This window comes from Denticeps clupeoides, unplaced genomic scaffold, assembly GCF_900700375.1.
Source record: "Denticeps clupeoides unplaced genomic scaffold, fDenClu1.1, whole genome shotgun sequence".
NCBI lineage: Eukaryota > Metazoa > Chordata > Actinopteri > Clupeiformes > Denticipitidae > Denticeps > Denticeps clupeoides.
In genome coordinates, this window is record NW_021629725.1 from 105,007 (window position 1) to 129,064 (window position 24,058).

The 24,058-nt window shown below is 48.8% G+C and overlaps 1 protein-coding gene across 1 annotated transcript; it reads left to right on the forward strand.

The window, feature by feature from the left end:
• The first annotated feature begins 9,840 nt into the window (after positions 1-9,840).
• LOC114772831 (potassium voltage-gated channel subfamily G member 1-like) lies at positions 9,841-21,544 on the forward strand. Its single transcript, XM_028965546.1, has 3 exons — positions 9,841-10,016; positions 17,586-18,420; positions 20,504-21,544. The coding sequence occupies exons 2-3, from the start codon at positions 17,629-17,631 to the stop codon at positions 21,371-21,373; spliced, it is 1,662 nt and encodes a 553-aa protein (XP_028821379.1). The 5' UTR covers positions 9,841-10,016; positions 17,586-17,628; the 3' UTR covers positions 21,374-21,544.
• Positions 21,545-24,058: the final 2,514 nt, after the last annotated feature.

The following is a 24,058-nucleotide window of genomic DNA, read 5'->3' on the forward strand; positions in this document are numbered from 1 at the left end:
ACGACAAACATGACGCGACAGATTATTTATTATATTTATTTTGTATCTGTTGTATTTTTTTTATTTTCTATTTCTAATATTTTGGGGATGGCATTCTGCTCTGAGGGGTGGTGGACAGGACCACAGTCTTGTTGTACTATTGTCCTAAGCGTGACTGTTCAGTGACAATATTGAATGTTAATCTAGTATGGGCCAGCGGAGGGCGCCGTTGTTCTTCCGTCCAGCCGTGGCTTCCTCTGGCGGATGGACCTGCTGCTCACACCACGTAAAAAACAGCAGATGTTCATATTTGATCATAAATCACTTTATTTTTTTAAACTGGATACTCGGATTATGCATCAACAAAGCAGAATTGTAAAACGTATAGATTTTTGTGTTATGACGATGATTTTGTATTATTATAGTTTTTTTGTGTGTAATTAGTTATTTTAATCAGTGCTCTGTTTTCACCCGCAGGTTAAATGTCACCCAGCTGCACACACCTGACAGCAGGAGGCATGGTGATGGAAATGAGAGCAGCGTGTTGTCAACAATCACACACACACACACACACACACACACAAACATACACGCGGTGGAAGTGTTTCAGACTTTCACTCACTGTCCTGAACTGCTGCTCAGGGTCGTCCCAGAAGACTCACACCACCATGCGTCTCCACGTCAACCCACACACCAACATTCTGCTCCAGTCTACACAATTATCAAGAGAATTAAAAACTTTGCACTGTCGGCTGTGACCTTTAGCAGCATGAACCATCTGGAATTCTTCGTATTTCGTTCTTGGGGTCAATAGAAGACTGATCTGGGGACAGTGATGGTCTGGCAACCGATGGAAGCGGCCCCGTAACCAGAAGGTTGCTGGTTTGAATCCCGAACTGCCAAGGTGTCACTGAGGTCCCCTTGATGAAGGTCACGTCCCCACACACTGCACCCCGGGCGCCTGTCATGGTGTCCACTGTCACCATGGGTGACAGTTAAATACAGAGGACACGTTTCACCGTGTACTGCAGAGAAAAACAATCACATTCACTATCAGTATTTTTTTGGTGAATTATTAAAATCCGTCTACATCTGTGGACGGAGACCAGCGTGTTTCAACTTCAGTTCCAGATGAGCTGTGATGCCTCGGTGGTCCTGGGATAGCCAGGAACACACACGAGGGTTCTAACCACCTTCAGCTTCCACTCGTTCTGTCTGGGTGATTGGTATGATGCTAGTAGCCTTGCAGGTAACACACTCGCCTATGAACCAGAGGACCCAGGTTCAAACCCCACCTACTACCATCCTGTCCCTGAGCAAGACACTTAACCCTGAGTGTCTCCAGGGGGGGACTGTCCCTGTAACTACTGACTGTAAGTCGCTCAGGATAAGGACGTCTGGTAAATGCTGTAAATGTAAATGTAGAACCTCCCACACTCCTATGTCCTGCATTTCTTCAAGTGCTATGCCAGGTTTCAGTTTGTTTTGTGTATATTTTGTGTCACGCATTTTTTGTTGAGCGAGGTGCCTCGTCGCTCCTTCTCCACTGTGGCATTACAACGGAGTTTCATGATCCCGATTTCCTGATTGTGTACACCTGACGTTTTGTGTATAAATGTAGACCCATTGTGTCTGTATCCCTTTCTGGCTGATGTGTAACGTTATAAGTAAACCCCGTTTCCATCATGAAGTTGCTTCCATTTCTCCTGCCATGTCCTGCTGCCGTGGCAACAGTATATTCCAGTATGAGATCAGGATAAAAGATGATAAATGACCTTCATCTGCTCTGAGCGAGGTCATCATGTTTGGTGAAGAGCAGTTGTGTGGCTAAAGCTTTTATACAAACATTATGCAAATTAACTCTAACGTTTCTATGATATGCAAATTTAGCATTCAAAGCAGAATGTCGCAGTCTAAAATTCTAGGAGTGAGTAATAAGAGACAAAAACTTTCAGAAGAAGGTTTTTATTTTAACTCCCTTACAAGCACCTGGTTTTCTTTCACATTTATTCCCCAAAAATGTGTGTGCAGATACCATAACACATGCCATATGCTTCCAGCATTCACAGCTTGGCCATGTAGCAACATCCCCGTAGCCATAGAAATTGATTTAAAGTTAAATATATGTGTATTTCTCATCTCTATGTTTCCTGGTGACCTGTGTCCACACACTGCCTCACTCTCATCATCAATATTGTTACAGATTCACCCTTTTCCTCAATTCTCCACCAGGTGCTAATGGAACCCTTATGAAATTACTTCCCTCCATAAGCTCACATTCCACTACACTGCAGTTCGGCATTTATGATGGTTTTCTGCTTCTGGCTGAATCCAGGAAGAACCATCATAAATCATGAGAAGGTTTCATTAAAACCCATCTGTGCTCCACCTTCTTAACTGTTAATAATACTGGTTCCATCATTTTTTATCATTACAGCTGGGGTCACGGCTCACAACCTGGACTTATGGTGTAAAATCTGTTTAGGAAGTTTAAACTTCTGACACAAACGTATCTTGTTTCTGCGAAAGGACCTGATCATTTTTACATTTACATTTTACGACATGTATCAGATGCCCTTGTCCAGAGCAGCTTTTCACTATGTCCACGCTGAGTCATTACATCTCACTACTCCAACACAACTCGCTCAGTCCACGCTGAGTCATTACATCTCAATACTCCATCCCTTTTCACTATGTCCACGCTGAGTCATTACATCTCGCTACTCCATCACAACTCGCTCAGTCCACGCTGAGTCATTACATCTCACTACTCCATCACAACCCGCTCAGTCCACACTGAGTCATTACATCTCAATACTCCATCACCACTCGCTCAGTCCACGCTGAGTCATTACATCTCACTACTCCATCACCACTCGCTCAGTCCACGCTGAGTCATTACATCTCAATACTCCATCACCACTTGCTCAGTCCACGCTGAGTCATTACATCTCACTACTCCATCCCTTTTCACTATGTCCACGCTGAGTCATTACATCTCACTACTCCATCACCACTCGCTCAGTCCACGCTGAGTCATTACATCTCGCTACTCCATCACAACTCGCTCAGTCCACGCTGAGTCATTACATCTCACTACTCCATCACAACTCGCTCAGTCCACGCTGAGACATTACATCTCACTACTCCATCCCTTTTCACTATGTCCACGCTGAGTCATTACATCTCACTACTCCATCACCACTCGCTCAGTCCACGCTGAGTCATTACATCTCGCTACTCCATCACAACTCGCTCAGTCCACGCTGAGTCATTACATCTCACTACTCCATCACCACTCGCTCAGTCCACGCTGAGTCATTACATCTCACTACTCCATCACCACTCGCTCAGTCCACGCTGAGTCATTACATCTCAATACTCCATCACCACTCGCTCAGTCCACGCTGAGTCATTACATCTCGCTACTCCATCACAACTTGCTCAGTCCACGCTGAGTCATTACATCTCACTACTCCATCCCTTTTCACTATGTCCACGCTGAGTCATTACATCTCACTACTCCATCACCACTCGCTCAGTCCACGCTGAGTCATTACATCTCGCTACTCCATCACAACTCGCTCAGTCCACGCTGAGTCATTACATCTCACTACTCCATCACAACTCGCTCAGTCCACGCTGAGACATTACATCTCACTACTCCATCCCTTTTCACTATGTCCACGCTGAGTCATTACATCTCACTACTCCATCACCACTCGCTCAGTCCACGCTGAGTCATTACATCTCACTACTCCATCACAACCCGCTCAGTCCACACTGAGTCATTACATCTCAATACTCCATCACCACTCGCTCAGTCCACGCTGAGTCATTACATCTCACTACTCCATCACCACTCGCTCAGTCCACGCTGAGTCATTACATCTCAATACTCCATCACCACTCGCTCAGTCCACGCTGAGTCATTACATCTCGCTACTCCATCACAACTCGCTCAGTCCACGCTGAGTCATTACATCTCACTACTCCATCCCTTTTCACTATGTCCACGCTGAGTCATTACATCTCACTACTCCATCACCACTCGCTCAGTCCACGCTGAGTCATTACATCTCGCTACTCCATCACCACTCGCTCAGTCCACGCTGAGTCATTACATCTCACTACTCCATCACAACTCGCTCAGTCCACGCTGAGACATTACATCTCACTACTCCATCCCTTTTCACTATGTCCACGCTGAGTCATTACATCTCACTACTCCATCACCACTCGCTCAGTCCACGCTGAGTCATTACATCTCGCTACTCCATCACCACTCGCTCAGTCCACGCTGAGTCATTACATCTCACTACTCCATCACAACTCGCTCAGTCCACGCTGAGTCATTACATCTCACTACTCCATCACCACTCGCTCAGTCCACGCTGAGTCATTACATCTCACTACTCCATCACCACTCGCTCAGTCCACGCTGAGTCATTACATCTCGCTACTCCATCACAACTTGCTCAGTCCACGCTGAGTCATTACATCTCACTACTCCATCCCTTTTCACTATGTCCACGCTGAGTCATTACATCTCACTACTCCATCACCACTCGCTCAGTCCACGCTGAGTCATTACATCTCGCTACTCCATCACAACTCGCTCAGTCCACGCTGAGTCATTACATCTCACTACTCCATCACAACTCGCTCAGTCCACGCTGAGACATTACATCTCACTACTCCATCCCTTTTCACTATGTCCACGCTGAGTCATTACATCTCACTACTCCATCACCACTCGCTCAGTCCACGCTGAGTCATTACATCTCGCTACTCCATCACAACTCGCTCAGTCCACGCTGAGTCATTACATCTCACTACTCCATCACAACTCGCTCAGTCCACGCTGAGTCATTACATCTCACTACTCCATCCCTTTTCACTACGTCCACGCTGAGTCATTACATCTCACTACTCCATCACCACTCGCTCAGTCCACGCTGAGTCATTACATCTCGCTACTCCATCACAACTCGCTCAGTCCACGCTGAGTCATTACATCTCACTACTCCATCACCACTCGCTCAGTCCACGCTGAGTCATTACATCTCACTACTCCATCCCTTTTCACTACGTCCACGCTGAGTCATTACATCTCACTACTCCATCACCACTCGCTCAGTCCACGCTGAGTCATTACATCTCGCTACTCCATCACAACTCGCTCAGTCCACGCTGAGTCATTACATCTCACTACTCCATCACCACTCGCTCAGTCCACGCTGAGTCATTACATCTCACTACTCCATCACCACTCGCTCAGTCCACGCTAAGTCATTACATCTCACTACTCCATCCCTTTTCACTATGTCCACGATGAGTCATTGCATTTCACTACTTAATAACTGCTCACCATCTCCTTACACAGAGGATGAGCTTGTAGTAATAGGTGAGTAGGGACTCCTCAAGCTCCGCTACTGATCTTTGATCTACAGAAGTTGGACTGTGTGTGTGCGTGTGGGAAGACCCAATCTTGAGCTCAGGTCATTAATTCCAGGCAAAGTTTTCAGTGTTTCCAACATCTGAGCCCCAAATGGGACTTTTTTTGTGCTTTTGAAGGTCTTATACAATAAATCATTAAATTCCCCATCTTTGTGTTGGAAGAGAGGTTCAGAGAACCCGGAGGTCAAGATCACCAGACTGAAGCTCAAAAGCCTAAAAGCCCCTCCAGTCCACAGGGAGTGGAGAGTGACCTCTGGTCTCCACTCCTGGATTGAACATATCCATCAGGAGAAAGTAAGAGTTTGTTAGACGGGATCTACAGACCGGTGAATCGGTTGTTTTTTTGGGGTGAAGACTGCAGAAGACAGCCGTTTCCTGCTGCAGTTAGTGCTTAATGCCCAAATCATCTCATCCAGGCAGCAATCCGGCTTATTCCTGTTTGCATGCGCTTCTGTAGCTGTTGCAACATGTTCTGCATGTAAACCCCACAGATACCCTGTTCTGTGGAGGCAGCGCGCTTATCCGCGCTATAATATTAGCATAAAGCACAAAAAAGACGAGTGTAGCGGGTCACGCTGCAGCTCCGCCTCCAGAGATGGACACCCGTCCATAGCAACAGCAAGAGATACAGGCTGAGATACCGGCCAACACCCCGTCATCTGATCACACACCACAGCACACGTGCATCTTCAGAGCTGGAACACCAGCAACATTTCCCTGCACAAAATGCATTTTATCATGACAAAATCGACCTTTACTGCATTTTGTCCACAGAAAGGTGAAGCTCTCTTCCCTTTTGTCCACAAAGGTGAGAGGTCATTACTTTATTTCGTGCACAAAATAAGGTTTTCCACCTCAGTGCCTGCCATTTTGAGGACAGAAAAGGTCCATTTTGTCCATGAAAAGGTGCACGTTGTCAGTTTTGGGTTCTTCACATGCTGCTGTCCAGCTCTGGTCCCATGGCATCGTTTCAGCTACTGGTGTGTTTATTGTGACACGTGTGGTTGGAACACAGGCGTGGTGAGAGGTTGTAGAGGTTGAACAGCCGGCTTCGGTCTCGGTAGGTGGGGTTCTGATGGAGTTTACTGGAGTTCTAATCATTCTCCTTTGCTTCTGTTAGCTGCTGTAGCTGATGGTGACACTGGAACTAATTTACATGATGGTGAAGAGCTGGAGACATGACTGATGCTCTTCAAGCTCCTCTGCCCAGCCCAGATCTTCTCAACTTTTATTTTCTTTGTACTCTTTAGGGGACCTTATCGGTTGGTTGTGGAGATGGAAATTCCACCAGCATCCAACAGGAGCAGGTTCATTGTTGAGGAATGTTCTGCTTTCATCACAGCATGTCACTAATTCTGAGGTGGTCACATTAGTTTACATTATAAACCGGTTTAGGTGTATGATGTTCTGACCCATGTCGTGGAACAATCTCATGAATTAGGAAGTGGGTTTTCTGACAGTGGACTGCACGGATGTTTCTCATCACGCTGCGAAGCCTGACAGAACTGAATTATGGGTGGAATGCGCTGCCAGATAATTGCCACTCCATCGCCTCCTCCGATGGCTGCTGCCGCCGACACAGGAACACAATCATCCTGTCACAAGCAGCAGGAAGAAAGTGAGCTGAGCTCTATTCTGGGTGCCACGTCTGAAACATCATTTCAGCAGGAGCAGGAGATATGGACCATCAGCTACTGCAGGTATGACTCTCATTCTTCCGTGATGGTCATGGGGGTTAAAAGGCCATCAGATCTGCCCCAGGATCCAGAATCCACATCAACTGGGCCATTTTCCATTCTGGACCATGGGAGAAGACTTATAAAACAGCACAACATCTGCACAACTTCTGACAGCTCAACTTATCGATTTTCTTCCAGAAAATCACACCAAAGAGAGAGAGAGTGTGTGTCTGTTTGTGTGTGTGTATGTGTGTGTGTGTCAGACACACAGCAGGAAAACATCATACAAACACAGAGCATCCCTCCTCTTGTCTTGTCAGGTTCTTTTAGACATGAACATTACCTCCAGTTTGATCAGTGTGACCCTCAGTAGCTCCACAGAATGAAGATCTAGAGAAGTTTCTCTCTCACACATTAAACATTATACATGTTTTCTACATTTTAATCAACCCTGTTAACGTTCTACATTGTTCTGTGAGGAACAGAGTCATCACTGCTTCTGCTGAGGTAAAAACGGCTGTCACCGTTCCTTCGTCACACGACAGTTTATTTCAGTCTCCTCTTCCGAAGTAGAACTATAATACACAATTATTACAGCAGGTCCTCATTAAGATACAAACGCGTGTGTAGCTCAGGACACCATGACTGAAGCCTGATGGGAGAAGGCTTCTGCAGCCGAATTATCATTCACAGCCACACGTGTTGAGCTGCAGAGATCAATATAAAAGGCCCGTTCCACCACATCCACCGTCTTCCTGGTGGAACGAGGAAACGCTGAAGGGCGAAACTGAGATGTTCCGTTTTACACTCTGATACAAATACGGCAGTAATAAAAACTGGACAACAGGATCTGGGCCATGAAGAACTTCCAGAATCAGCAGCTCATTAAAACCCAGAAGCTGCTGCTGATCTGGATGTTCTGATGTTCACTTCTGATTCCAATAAAATTCCAATAAAAAGGCTTGCAGTAGATCTGTCCTCATTAACCCTCGTTTGGTGCAGAAGAACGTGGCTGGTAGGTCCGTGATGTTCTCTCTCCAGAAATGAATTTGGTGAAGGCAGGTCAGATGCTGAAGAACATTCATCCATCCTGACTGTCTGCTGTTGAAGAATAATTTCACAAGAGAAGCTACAATTTATTCACATTTTTTTGACTGGAAGATAAGAACTTATTATAAATGGAATCTGTGGTGAATATTGTGGTGAACCCTACAGGTTCTAGTCCTTTTTTTAAATAAACCTTCTAAACGTTTTTCTAAGAGCTTGAAATTTGGCGTTTTAATGGTTTTATATAAATACCAGTTTTGTCAGATACTTTAATTAATGAAGTTCTTTAGCTTTCTGAAATTACGGCGTTATCTCCTATAGTGTGTGTGTGTGTGTGTGTGTGTGTTGTGGATAAAAGACAATCATTTTCTTTCCTTTTGCGAATCGGTTCTTGTTTGAATCTGTTCCAGCGTATGAAAGCACTGACGATCAAACCAAACCAGAAATATGCAGCCATTTTCTGAGCCACCACGTTTCCACAAGGTCCACAGCCAAGTGAGAGAAGCTGTTCTCATGTTCCAGCAGCAGAACCTCGAATCCTCCATCTTTCCCACGATTCTCTCTGCAGGAGAAGAGGAACGCTGGTCCAATCATATCATCTCTCTTTTTCTCCATTTTCCCGGCAGCTTCCGCTGCTTTGGTGACAGACGTGCGGCGGGGGATCAGATGTTCCACAGACAGATGGTGGATGTTGAGAATCTGATTCTACACCAGGTTCAGTCCAATTAAATCCATCAGGTTCCCGCTGCTCCACCTCACCGCCGCCTAATCAAGGTCTTCAGCATGTCAGAAGGTTCACACCCCCTGGGCCTTCCACTGATTCCAAACCTCTGCCTCAGGCGTCACTGCAGTGGTGTGTGTGTGTGTGTGTGTGTGTGTGTGTGTGTGTGTGTGTGCTGCTATTCAGCAGGTGAAGGTGACCCCATGATGACCCCTGCAGTGGAGGTTTATTTTAATCGCTGACTGCAGCGCGGGGTCAGGGGTCAGATGTAAAGGCCTCTTCACTCATTCCTGTCATTTCCCGCCACCTTCTTCTGCTGGTGGAGAAAATGGCTCCGGTCGTGGCGGGGAGATGAGGAACATTCATCACCGGCCAGTAATTGTGCCGTAACGCGTTCCGCTTTATCACGGCACAGCTGAGTTCCGCCGGCAGCAGACGCGGAGAACATTTAGAACAACAAGCGGAACAGAGGTCCAGCGTGGGCTGGCATGTTCTCCAACCTCCCACCGTTCCCCGGTCCTCCACCAACCACAACCCAAACTGCTGAACACATCAAGGCGGGTTCCTCGCAGACCTTACTGAAGGAAAAAGTTGGAGTGAAGAAGCACGGGAACCTGTAGAGGTTCTACTGCGAGCCGCACAGACGGATTACGTGGACGTGCAGAATAATGCGGCGATAATGAAGTGAAAGTTGAGGCGGAAGCGCGTGATTGGACGCTGACTGGAAGGAGGGAATCCTCCGAGCTGGTTGCTATGGATTTCTGTAAAAAGCACTCAGAATAATGGAACGTCCCCACCTCTGATGTCAGACCACAAGAGCTGCTATCTAGCATGTGTGTGTGTGTGTGTGTGTGTGTGTGTGTGAGAGAGAGAGAGAGTAAGGGAGGGGAGGACGAGTTGTGTGTGTGTGTGTGTGTGTGTGTGTGTGTGTGTGTGTCAGGGAGGGAGGGAGACCACAGCCTGTTGATCATCAAATGAGCCGCTGAAACTCGGCAGCTTTCAGACGCTCAGCAGCAGGTTTGGGAGATCAACCTTCTCCTCATCTTCTGCTCCTTCTGCTTCATCCTCGTTTCTGGATTTGAGTTCCTCTAAAGACCATCAGAACGCAGAAGAACTGATCTTCATCTGCAGTGAGTATCTGCTTCTGTCTGTTTCTGATCTGCACCTTTTTCTTCATGAACTTCATGATGAGGAACTGACCTGCACTTCATCCTCCTGGTGTGTGTGTGTGTGTGTGTGTGTGTGTGTGTGTGTGTTTGCGTGTGGCGACTTCTTTTTGGTAAATCCATGTCTGTCCCGGGTTCTCTAAGGGTATTTAACTCAGACGTGATATCTGATGTTCTGCTGATGTTCTCCAGTCTCTTGTTCTGCTGATGCTCTTGCTGTAAGTTGGTGTCGGTTGTCAGTCACCGAGACTTCAGATAAAGGCGGCTGATTGGTCTCCTGCCGTATGCCTGTGGGCGGGGCCTGTGGGCGGTGCGGCGTGAATATTTTAATCTGGTGTGGATTCAAGCTGCTTCTCCTTGTACCAGCGCTTCCAGAATGTTCACACCCAACATATACACACTTCAGCTGCTGCAGCTTTTACTGTGTGTGTGTGTGTGTGTGTGTGTGTGTGTGTGTGTGTGTGTGTGTGTGTGTTTAAAAAGTTTAAGAGGTCCGTAAATGACTGTTGGTTTGTGTGTAATTACATATTTATTAATTAGCCTCTTATTATTACCACTGTTGAGAAAGTAATGATCTTTGTAGAGCCTGAATTCTGATGCACTCATGGAATCATGTTAGGAGAAACATGCAGTGAGACCAGACCTCTGAACACCCCCCCACCCCTAACCCTAATGACCTACAGCACCATCTTCATTAGTCCTCATTAAACACTAATGAACAGACGTAAGTGAGAAAATTAAATCAGACCTTGTGCAGAGATGATTATTGAAGGAGTGAAGGTAACGATGATGGTGATGTGGTGTGATGATCTTGTTGGAGATGGTGAAGGTGTGGTGTAGTGATGGTTTGGGTTATTTTGAAATTGTGGTGTGATGATAAAAAAATTAAATAAAGTGAAGTGATTGTCACATGTGATACACAGCAGCACAGCACACGGTGCACACAGTGAAATTTGTCCTCTGCATTTAACCATCACCCTGAGTGAGCAGTGGGCACCATGACAGGCGCCCGGGGAGCAGTGTGTGGGGACGGTGCTTTGCTCAGTGGCACCTCAGTGGTACCTTGGCGGACCGGGATTCGAACCAGCAACCTTCTGATTACGGGGCCGCTTCCTTAACCGCTAGGCCACCACTGCCCCCTGATGATGGTGATGATGAAGGTGTGGTGATGATATTTCAAAATACTGATGCTTGCTTACAAAGACAGAACCACCCTGCTACCTCAGATCTCTCATCACTCCTCACTCTGGACCTCCATCTCTCTGATCCTCCAGCACTGGTACCACCATCTATCAAGGTTCTAGGAAAGCTAGACTCCTTCTGTCTAGTGGAATAAACTCCCAGCCTCTAAAGACCTTCCTGTTTAGAAATTATTTGGACTAAAAGAGCTCTTAAGTTCACTTTCAATATTTAAAGGTCTCCTGACATTAATTTTTTCTGCTTTTATTTCGACCTTATTGGTTCCCTAATTCTGTATCTGGAGTCTCTCTCTAAAATTCAGCTGTGGTGCAGAATTACAGCCACTGTGATCCGGTCCCATTTCACCAGGACTGTAGCTTTAAATGCTAATGAGGTGGAGAGAGGCCTATAGAAGCGTTCGCAGAAATGACGTCATCAACACCGTCCACCAACCACAATGTTTGGCGCAGACAGGAAGTCGTGAGAGTCTCGCGTGACAGAAGTAAAAAATACATTTGTGCTCATTTTTACATCCAATCACAGAGCGACTGCAATGCTCCGCCCTTTGAAGCCACGACGGTTGGTGGAGATAATGTTTTAGGGGCGGGGAAAAATCATGAGAACCGTTGTTCTGTGAACGGTATCTACAAACGGGCGATTTCAACGAAGGATATTTACAGCACTTTATGTAAGTTGCTCTGGATAAGAGTGTCGGCCAGAGACTGTAAGTTATTATGGGACATGACGCTGCTTCACCTTTCTAGGGGACATCATGGAGAGAGAAAACGTTCATTCTTCCTAAACGTCTGCTGTTGTTTTAATGATGTTCCACACCGTATGTTGACTTGATAAAGTTTTTGAAAGTTTGCGCTAATGAGGGTATCGCCATGCATCCATCACTATAGCAACTGGTCCAGTTCCCGTCTCACAACAGGACGTCTCAGCTTGATCCTGCTCTTCATCATCATCATTATTACTGTAGACACATACAAACTCACGGACCAATCAGGGGCGTCCGCAGACGTTCCTTGAAGGGTTCGTTTGTGGAAGGCTGGTGGAAAGCCATTTCAGGCGCCGTATTGGTGCAGGGCGTGGCCTCCGTGGCCGTCATGTTTACCCCAGTTAATCTCACGCTCGCATTAACACATAGCTGGAATAGTTGGCCGGTATAATATTTACAGAAGCTCCGCTCTTCTCCTGCCTGCGAATCCTGGTGTTGGTGGAGTTGTCGGTGGATAAACAGAATTCCACCTGTGTGAAGTGGTGAGTGGGAGGAGATGTATCGATGTGTGTGTACGTGGGTGAGCGAGGTTCTCTATCCGGACCGGTGAGAGGGATGAGTCTCTGATTGTGGAGCGAGTGATGCTGAGTGGAACTTGTTTAGAAGATGAGATGTTCCACCTGCAGTTAATAAATATCAGCCTTAGTGGCGTGTGTCTCTGTTCTAGTTTTAATGGAGATCATTTCAATGTTCATGCGCAGAAACTTCTGTGTGTGTGTTTATAAATGCCACCGTGAAAAGATCCTCATCTCCACACATTTCTGATCTGCATTTAAATAGGAGGCGCAGATGTTCCGGACCCGTGAGACTGGAGCTCAGGCAGAATTCTTACCTGGAGCAGGTTCTCCCAGTATGAGGGCTGCCTTTTTCTTGATGAATGGATGTTCTGGTATCAGGGTCGGCGGTTAAATGAAGAACCAATCAAATGAGACAAGAGCATAAAAACATCCAATCATTCACCTCCACCAGTCAGTAAAGAAGACATGTCCCTGCCCATCATCTCTCCACCCTGTTGGTTACATTCTGCTCACACCTGGGCTCCAGCTAATGGACCCCTGAGCGTCTCCTGTCCTCCTGTCCATCAACACCAGTTCACCTCAGCTCCTGCCTTCCTGACGTGGAGAACTGCTGCTGGTCTGTTGTAATGAGGAGGTGGATGTAGAAGGATCGATCTGTTTGGTGTTGCAGAAGACCACAGGGTCCTACTGTGGACGCCGATGCTGGGATTAGATCTGTCTGACTAAAGAAAATCTGGAATGTTTCTCGCACGTGCTTACAGTAAAAAACTGGGACCGAGGTTGAACGTCATCGTTTGGGGAACGGGGGGAACGTGGGTTCGAATCCACCGAGGTCCCCTTGATTAAGGTCCCGTCCCCTCACACTCTTCCCTGGGCGCCCGTCATGGTCCCACTGTCACCAAGGGTGATGGTTAAATACAGAGGACACGTTTCACAGTGTCACCGTGTGCTGTGCTGCAGCGTCTCACAATGACAATCCCGTCACTCTCATCATGTATCATTACTTTACCAAAGTATTTCCCTCTGGAGAGAGAGTTTGATCTCCTCTACATTATGCAAATTCTCTTGTTCCTTTTTACTTATGAGCTATTACATGGCGACATAAATGTTTCTTATCTTGGAACCCCGCATGTGACTGGATAAGCTGCTCCATCCCGAATCTGTCGCTGAATGTGAATGTTATTTAGCAAAAAGTGTCCATTTTAAACATGTTCACACAGTCACACTAACACTGACGTCATCGTCCAACACTGGACATTTATGTGTCTTGTTTAATGGAGACGTGTCCACTTTAACGTTCCTCTGCAGCTTGTGCATTAAAAGTACCTCCTTTCTCCACTTTTTGTTACGTGAGAAAATGCACCGATTTGCAAGATTTTCTTTTTTCACATCTCGTACGATCTGTTTTCACATCATTTATTCCTTCAGCACAAGAACTTCACCGTATCGTGGAAACAAAACCTGAAACTAGAGCCATGAGGTGCAGAAAGTTGGGCCCAGGGGGTAAACCCCACCATCAGAAACCGGGGTCAGGGGTCATCTGATACGTGGTATGGAACGGAGTGGTTCTAAAGAACAGCTACGAGTTGCATGAGAATAAATCAGCCTGCAGCGCTGTTCTATTCTAAAGACGTCCAGGAATAGCCTGAGCACGGGGTCAAAGGTTAACCACAGCACATCGCTTCAGTCGGCCGAGAAGCCGGGGGGCTGAGCACCCCCGAGACGCCGCGCTCTGTTGCGAACTCATCTGCTTATTAAATCCGCCCACCGCCAGCTTGTGAAAAAGGCCAGTTCTGGAGGTGGCGCCAGAACGGGTCTCGCGGGGCGAGTTTATTCCTGCATCTTCATACAGGTGCTCAGAAGTGGTGGATGAAGAGACCAGCGCCAGCGTTCTCCACACAGCCTTCATGTTCCAACCTGTTTTAGATCCAGAACGCCCAAACATCATGATCTTTAGGAGCAAATACAAAACACATCTCGATAGTAGTTGTCTTATTAGTTCAGTTGCATGACTTACTCGTGTCCATGTAGGACAATCGGACCAGGATACATGGATGAACAGTGATGGTTCCATCCAAAACAACAGAATTCATTTCTGTTCTGTCGCCGGGCGGAACGCCATCGGAGCATTGATTCAGCAGACCTTCTGCTGGCCCAAGTGGGTTCTGTGGTTGGACGGTTCAGAACTCGTGGAGTCAGAGGGAGACGAGGAGGAGGAGGAGCCATGATCCTGGAGATGCTGTAGAGGAGTGAGTCAGAGGCAATCTGGAGAAGAAATGGCAAGAAATGAGGATGAAGAAATATTTCCCTGCATCATCTGACAAGTCCACGTTCCTCCATCATCTCTCAACACTTTATTTCCTTCTGTCCAGGGAGGACAACCAGTAATAATCACTTCCATTTAAAATTGTGACTTTTTTGGCCTGTTTTTTGGCTCAGTGTGAAGCAGAATGGATGAAATTAAATCCGATCGTAATCCAGATCTTTTCACATTTAACCAACCAAGATTTATTTAAAGCCCCTTCATCATCTCTCTCGGCATAAAGCATCTGGCATGAATGAGCCTCGTGACAAGCTGAAGGTGACAGGCAGATGGTCACATGACTTGGCATGCGTTGTGAACTGGGAGAAATGACTGGGTTTCGTTGATGGTGTAAAATTGTGGGTTTTAGTGTCCCAGTTCCTGAAGGCCGGCTGTAATCATGGTCTCACCCGGTCGACAGCGCAGCTGCTTAATAATCGACTCGTGACGCAGGCGCCTCCCGCTTTAGGCGCCGCGGGCGAGGAGGCTGGCCTGTGATTGGTGATCGGACCCTCCAACCCTCCCACCTTAATCACAGTAATTGATTTTATTAGTTTGGACACAGGCCACCGAGGCTTATACAGTACAGGCCAGAAGTCTGGAGACACCTTCTCATTCGACCTGTTTTCTTTATCTTCATGACCATTTACGTTGGTAGATTCTCACTGAAGGCACCAAAACTATGAATGAACACATGTGGAGTTCTGTACTTAACAAAAAGTGGAGACCTGGCCTCCACAGTCACCGGACCTGAACCCAATCCAGATGGTTTGGGGTGAGCTGGACCAACAAGTGCTAAACACCTCTGGGAACTCCTTCAAGACTGTTGGAGAAGCATTTCAGGTGACGACCTCTTGAAGCTCATGGAGAGAATGCCAAGAGTGTGTAAAGCAGTAATCAGAGCAAAGAAACTAGAATATAAAACATGTTTTCACTTATTTCACCTTTTCTTGTTAAGTACAGAACTCCACATGTGTTCGTTCATAGTTTTGGTGCCTTCAGTGAGGATCTACCAACGTAAATGGTCATGAAGATAAAGAAAACACGTTGAATGAGAAGGTGTCCAGACTTCTGGCTGGTACTGTATGTTGGAGGCCAGACTTTCAGGCCAGTGCTGCGGTACTACCAGGGCACAAGGACCACAATTATCCTTGTATGATTTATTGTCATATCATATCGCTAATGTTTATTAATAAATGTTTCTGTTTTTTGCTTATGAACTAGCTATTAAATATCGTGTGTCTTTATTGCATTTGCATTCCTTGGTGAGCACAGCGAGGTGCAAATGTCCATTGTGCCAGTGGCGCCCACTAGTGGCAGGGGACCGCCAGGTGACGTGTTTATGAACATCATACACATTGATCAACATTTGGCATTTATCTCGAGCAGCAGAAAGATAATGAAATGCTGCTGACTGCAGTTCAGGATGTTGATTCCTCCTGGTGTGGTTTGGTAGGTTGTAGCACCATCTGACCATCTACTGTGTGCAGCTCTCAGCCTGGAGTCCATTAACCGAAGTCCAATCCAGTCTAATGGAGCACTGGAGACGTAGTGTAGGAACGTTCATGTCACTGCTGCCAAACCCAAACCACAGGGTCTCCTGCTTCTCAGTGAACCACTGTCATGTTCTCCAAGAGTCCATTTGTCCATTAGCACATTATGCCAGAAAGCGGCCGCAAGTGAGTTGTGACGGCGGCTGAGCGCGGCCACTCAGCACCGCTAATGCCTCCGGTGGCCAGAAATTACCGTCTGTGGTGCTCCTGAAAGTAACAGGACACGCAGGGCGTGGTCAGAAGCTCCAGTCCGGGACCCCACTGCAGCCGAGCGGAGGATTAAAAACGGGATCATTTATAACTCGGACTGTTCTCACTGGTCACTCCAAACCACGGCGACCTGTGGCACATCCAGGGGACGTCTTTCATCCAGGGGACGTCTTTCTTAAAACCTATTAAATAGTAATAATAATAATAATGATACGTAACGCGTTGTTAAAGGTAAACGCCGTTTAATCCGCCCTTTAATCCATTTAAAGGGCGGTGGTGGCCTAGCGGTTAAGGAAGCGAGCCCATAATCAGAAGGTTGCCGGTTCGAATCCCGATCTGCCAAGGTACCACTGATGTGAAGTGAAGTGATTGTCACATGTGATACACAGCAGCACAGCACACGGTGACACGGTGAAATTTCTCCTCTGCATTTAACCATCACCCTGAGTGAGCAGTGGGCAGCATGACAGGCGCCCGGGGAGCAGCGTGTGGGGACATCAAGGGGACCTCAGTGGCACCTTGGCAGTCGGGATTCAAACCGGCAACCTTATTACGGGGCCGCTTCCTTAACCACTAGGCCACCACTGCCACTATCTGCCATCCATGTCCCCTGGATGAAGGTCCCGTCCCCACTCACTGCTCCCCGGAGCCTGACATGGTGCCCACTGCTCACCAAGGGTGATGGTTAAATACAGAGGACACGTTTCACCGTGTCACCGTGTGCTGTGCTGCAGTGTCTCACAATGACAACCACGTCACTTTCTAGTGTTTAGTGGTAAAATGCCGTTTGGCGTTGTGAACACGCCCTCAACACCACTTTTCGTCCCCCAGAAAGGAGTAAAAAGTGGCGTCCTGTCATGGCGGTAATAAAACGGCGTAAACAGCGGCCTTCTGGTGGTAAATTGGTGGTCAGGGTCGGGCCTGCTCCACTCAGGGCGGGGTCTCGATGAAAGTGACCCGTCTGTCCGCCTCTGTGTCTCCCTGCTGTAGGGACAGGCATGTGATGGTGGCGTCCCCCGCGGCAGCTTGAACCATGACCCTCCTGGCGGGCGACGGCTCCGACTACGACTACAGCGCCCTGAGCTGCGCCTCCGACTCCTCCCTCAACCCCCCGCCCATCCAGGAGCGCGAGGCCAGCAAGGGCCTCTACTACAAGCGGGCGCGGCCCGCCGCCGACGCCCGGCGGGACGGCCCCGCCACGCTGGCCCCGGCCGGCCCGCGCCGCCCCCACGCCATCATCAACGTGGGCGGCCTGCGCTACCAGCTGCCCTGGACCACGCTGGAGGACTTCCCGCTGTCCCGGCTGGGCCGGCTGCGCCTCTGCAGCAGCTCCGACGAGATCCTGCGCGTCTGCGACGACTACGACGGCGCCCGCAACGAGTTCTTCTTCGACCGCAGCCCCTGCGCCTTCCGCTGCATCCTGACCTTCCTGCGGGCGGGGAAGCTGCGCTCGCTGCGGGACATGTGCGCGCTGTCCTTCCGGGAGGAGATGTCGTACTGGGGCGTGGCCGAGGAGAACCTGGAGTGGTGCTGCCGCCGCCGGCTGCTGCAGAGGGTGGAGGAGTGTGACGAGCTGGAGCGTGCGGCCGAGGAGGACGAGGACGAGGACGAGGACGGCAGCGATGGAGGGAGGCGGCGGCCAAGGCTGGCGGGGGCGGAGTCTCGACTGGGCCACTGTATGGGGAAACTCAGGGACATGGTGGAGAAGCCGCATTCTGGCCTGCCGGGGAAGATCTTTGCCTGTCTGTCAGTTCTGTTCGTCACCATCACCGCCATCAACCTGTCAATCAGCACCATGCCGGCGATGCGGGCCGAAGAGGAAAACGTGAGTCCCACACACACAAACACACCCGTACGTACAGCCAATCACAATTACTGCTCAGTCAGCTGAGGTCAGTGCTAGTCAGTTCTAGTCAGTTGAGGTCAGTTGAGGTCAGTGCTAGTCAGTTCTTGTCAGTTGAGGTCAGTTGAGGTCAGTGCTAGTCAGTTCTAGTCAGTTGAGGTCAGTTGAGGTCAGTGCTAGTCAGTTCTAGTCAGTTGAGGTCAGTTGAGGTCAGTGCTAGTCAGTTCTAGTCAGTTGAGGTCAGTTGAGGTCAGTGCTGGTCAGTTGAGGTCATCCGGCCAAAAACCTTTGCGAATTCAGTTGTGTAGACCAACTGTGGAGACCGAAGGAGTAAGAAGAAATATTGAAGAATGAAGATGGTATAAAAATGTCATTGTTTAGTTGCAGCAGTTACTTTCACATTTAGCACCAGCAGCTCGGCCACTCAGGAAGACACTGAGTTGGCAGCATCTCAAGATTTTATATTTACATTTCAGGCATTTACCAAATGTCCTTAAAATCAGTAGTGACAGGGACACAATGGTAGTAAGTGGGGTTTGAAGCTGGGACTTTGTGACCCTGGACCAACCTCAACGACGCCCAACCCGTGCGGTGACACTCGGCCGCTCAGCACCCAACACCAAATGGAGGAAACAATGTATTTCACCGCTGACCATGATGTCGCCCAGGGCAACTGCCCATATTGGTGTAGTCTAGTTCCTAATAACAGACTGTGAAATATTCCCAAGGCGTGTGTGTGTATGTTTGTGTGTGTATGTGTGCGTGTGTGTGTGTTTGTGTATATATATGTATATATGTGTGTGTATGTGTGCGTGTTTGTGTGAATGTGTTTGTGTGTGTATGTGTGCGTGTGTGTATGTTTGTGTGCATGTGTGTGTGTTTGTGTGTATATTTGTGCGCGTGTGTATTTGTGTGTGTGCGTGTATTTGGTGTGTGTGTGTGTGTGTGTGTGTGTGCATGTGTATGTTTGTGTGTGTGTGTGTGTGCATGTGTATGTTTGTGTGTGTGCATGAGTGTGTATTTGTGTGAGTATGTGTGTGTGTGAGTCTGTGTGAGTGTGTATGTGTGCGTGTGTATGTGTGTGTGTGAATGTTTGTGTGTGTGCGTGAGTGTGTATTTGTGTGTGTGTGTGTATTTTCCAGGTCATCTCTCCTGAATTCCCTTCCAGGATTTAAAGTGTCCCAAAGTCCCATGTGAAAGGGACAGTGGGGGTAACGTGCAGGAATGCAGCTGAATGCATGTGGACTGGAGACGTTACGCAGCATCGTCTCCCTCGTTACGCGTCTCTCCGCTCTTCTCTGCCTCGCACGGATCACTCCACAGGAAGTGAGAGGGTCTCCACTGACGTCCCACGGGCCTGAATGCTCTCAGAGGCCATTAGCGTGCCGCCGTGGGACTCCCGTCCATGTCCACGCTGAGAACCCCCCCCATGCCCGTCCATTAAGGACTGATGCTAACCTGATTACGCGTGCAGCCTCCTCTCCCGCTCTAATGCCCGCTTGTCATGTTAAACACGACCGCATTTCCCCGTCCCGAGACCCAGATAGACGCTGCTGAGGCACCACGCCACCTGGTGGACATGGAAGTGATGGCGAGGGGTCGATGCAGGTAACACACTCGCCTATGAACCAGGAGACCCAGGTTCAAACCCCACTTACTACCATCGTGTCCCTGAGCATGACACTTAACCCTGAGTGTCTCCGGGGGGGACTGTCCCTGTAACTACTGGGTGGTAGTAGCCTAGTGGTAACACACTCGCCTATGAACCAGGAGACCCAGGTTCAACCCCCACCTACTACCATCGTGTCCCTGAGCAGGACACTTAACCCTGAGTGTCTCCGGGGGGGGACTGTCCCTGTAAGTCGCTCTGGATCAGGGCGTCTGGTAAATGGCGTAAATGTAAATGCATGATGGTGTGTAGTGATGGTAGGACGGCTGTGATGTTCTACTAGAGACTGTAGCTCCCCCTGCTGTAGAAAGCGTGAAGCAGTGGAGATGAGACACGAGTGAATAGGACCCCTGGTCCACGCTGACTTCATCAGCCGTCACCGTTGCTGTGTTACAGGGTCAGTGTTCCCAGATGTGCCAGAACATCTTCATCGTGGAGACGGTGTGCGTGGCCTGGTTCTCGCTGGAGTTCACGCTGCGCTTCATCCAGGACCGGAGCAAGCTGGCCTTCCTGCGCCGGCCCCTCAACCTGATCGACGTGGTGGCCATCCTGCCCTACTACATCACCCTGGTGGTGGACAGCACGTCCCCCGGGGAGAAGCGCCTGGGCTCGGGCAGCAGCTACCTGGACAAGGTGGGGCTGGTGCTGCGCGTCCTGCGCGCCCTGCGCATCCTCTACGTCATGCGGCTGGCGCGCCACTCGCTGGGCCTGCAGACGCTGGGCCTGACGGCGCGCCGCTGCACCCGCGAGTTCGGCCTGCTGCTGCTCTTCCTGTGCGTGGCCATCGCGCTCTTCTCGCCGCTGCTCTACCTCATCGAGAGCGAGGCGGCGGCCAAGCACGAGTTCAGCAGCATCCCCGCCACCTACTGGTGGGCGGTCATCACCATGACCACGGTGGGCTACGGCGACATGGTGCCGCGCAGCGTGCCCGGCCAGGTGGTGGCGCTCAGCAGCATCCTGAGCGGCATCCTGCTCATGGCCTTCCCCGTCACCTCCATCTTCCACACCTTCTCGCGCTCCTACGTGGAGCTGAAGCAGGAGCAGCAGCGGCTCATGCAGCGGCAGGCGCACTTCCTGCTGCGCAGCCGCATGGCCAACCTGGGCAGCCAGCTGTCGCTGCAGAGCCACGTGTTGTACCCCAGCAGTGACTCCGCCTCCTCCTCGTCCGCGGCTCCGCCCGCCCACGCCAAGACCCCGGGGACCGAGAGGACGACTTCATCAGGGGATCAGAGTTCCCACGACGTTCCAAAAACGTTCTCACTCTGACGTTGCGGAACCGATCACCTGATCAGCATCAGAAACTTCCACACACGCTCAGGTCACATGTTCATGCGCTGAGTGGGAAACGTTTGGTCCTGGTCTGTCACACACGCACATATACACATTTATATACACACATACACACACACACACACATTTACACACACACATATACATACACACACAAACACACACACGCACATATACACACATACACACACACAACACACCACATATACACACATATACACACACACGCACACATACACACATACACACACACAACACACACACACACATATACATACACACACATATACACACATATATACACACACACGCACATATACACACATACACACACACATTTACACACACACACATATACACACATATATACACACACAGAACATACACACAAACAACACAAACACCACACATAACACACATATATACACACACACGCACGATACACACATACACACACATTTACACACACACATATACATACACACACAGAGACACACACACGCACATATACACACATACACACACACACACAGTTACACCAACACACACATACACACACACACGCACATATACACACAGACACACACACACACACGTACACACACACACACATATACATACACACACATATACACACATATATACACACACACGCACATATACACACATACACACACACATTTACACATATACATACACACACATATACACACATATATACACACACACACGCACAATACACACACATATACACACACACGCACATATACACATACATATATATACACACATACACACACGCACATTCACACTCACACATATACATACACACACATATACACACACACCCACATACACACACGCACATTTACATACACACACACACACACGGACAAACACACACATACACATGCACATATACACACATATAAACACATATACACTCACATATACACACACACACACAGAAATAAATATAAACATGGATGCAACATTCTTGTTTCTGTGTCTCAGTGTTTTGTAATAAAAGGTGAATTTAGAACCGCGTGACAAATTCTTGATGTTTGAGGTTCTGAACAGCAGGGGGCACAAAAGGACGCAGAGACGAGGTTCTACCATCCATCTCAGCAGCTCTTCAGATGACGTTGCCTGCTGCAAAGAAGTAACACAAAAAGGAGATCATCTCCCCACTGTTCCTATATGATCTGGTGTAAAATAGATCCATAAATAAATGATGTTCTGTGGGGAGGAGCTTCTCTGGTTCTCCAGTTCTTGGTGTTCAGGAAGGTTCTGCATGTCTCACCACACTGGACCTGCAGGAGGGGGTTTAGTTCTTGGTCCAGGAATAATGGAATGTTTATTGAGCTAAGATTGTGTGTGTTTGTGTGGTATGCTGCCTGAAGATCCTGCTGGAACATGCAGTGGTATTTCACTGCAGCTGCTTCCACCTCCTTAGGCCTCCAGCTGTTCTGCTGATGTCACCATTAAACCACCTTATGTCTCATTTTCTCCACACGTGTCATGTTTGTACGGTTCCATCTCACCACGACCTCCTCCAGAACCTACTAGAACATTGTCCAGAATGCAGGAGTCAAGGCAAGCAGATCTGTCACGAACACTGCGTGGTCCTCAGACTGTCCCAGGATGTGAGTGAAGAACCTGACATCCCCACTTCCCTTCTGTTCTACAGAAATGATTTTTAAAAACCCTCTCTGTCAACGTTGGAACCAGAGTCGACGTCACGTGGTAGCCCCGCCCATCCCAGGCGTGCCACGCCTTCTTCTGTCCTCGTTCCGGGGCAGGATGGACGTTCAGTTTAGATGTGAGGAGCCAAATGGCGTTTGTTCATCTCACACAATCCAACCATGAAATATGAGAATAATAAGAAGCCAGTATGGAAGTATGGTATAATGTATGCAAGCGTGATTCGTGACGTCATGTGCCGGCGTGTGAATCAGGGTCGTGGCTCAGTGACACACACGCCATGTGCTGACTGATCTTTCTCCTCCTTCACCACAAATAAATAATCTAGACGTGAATAAAACGGGGGAAACTGTACACGTTCCTCTTTATCCATCCTCCCCGCCCACCGGCCGCCGCCCTCCGCCCACCGCCCCGCCCCCTGCTCCACTTCTCCACCGCGGCCCGGATCCCGGCGGAGCTCCGCGTTCTGCAGAGGCAGCTGGCGGACCGACCGCGGTCCTACTCCGGCCTCCACTGGGCTGAAGATCCCGGCATGACCCCGCCCGCCCCGCGGCTGTAGCTCGGGTCCGCGGCCCGGTGTCGGTTCTTGTTCCGGTTCCGCTGATGACGACGTGACCCGGACCGAGTCGGTGTCCGGTACCGAGTGAGTCTCCCGCGACAATTCGGAATCGGCCCGAGTGTTGTGTGTGTGTGGTGTGTGTTTAAAGCCTGTTGTGTGTGTGTTGTGTTTGGTGTGTTGCGCGTTGTATTGGTGTATGTTCTATGTGTGTGTGGTGTGTGTGTGTGTGTGTGTGTGTGGTTGTATTTGGTGTATGTTCTATGTGTGTGTGTGTGTGTGTGTGTGTTTTTGGATACAGTGTATCAGCGTGCACGGCCAATCATAAAACCTTCATTCATCCAGCGCTGCGTTCTGATTACAACCCGAAATAGACACACACACAGACAGAGCGAGAGAGA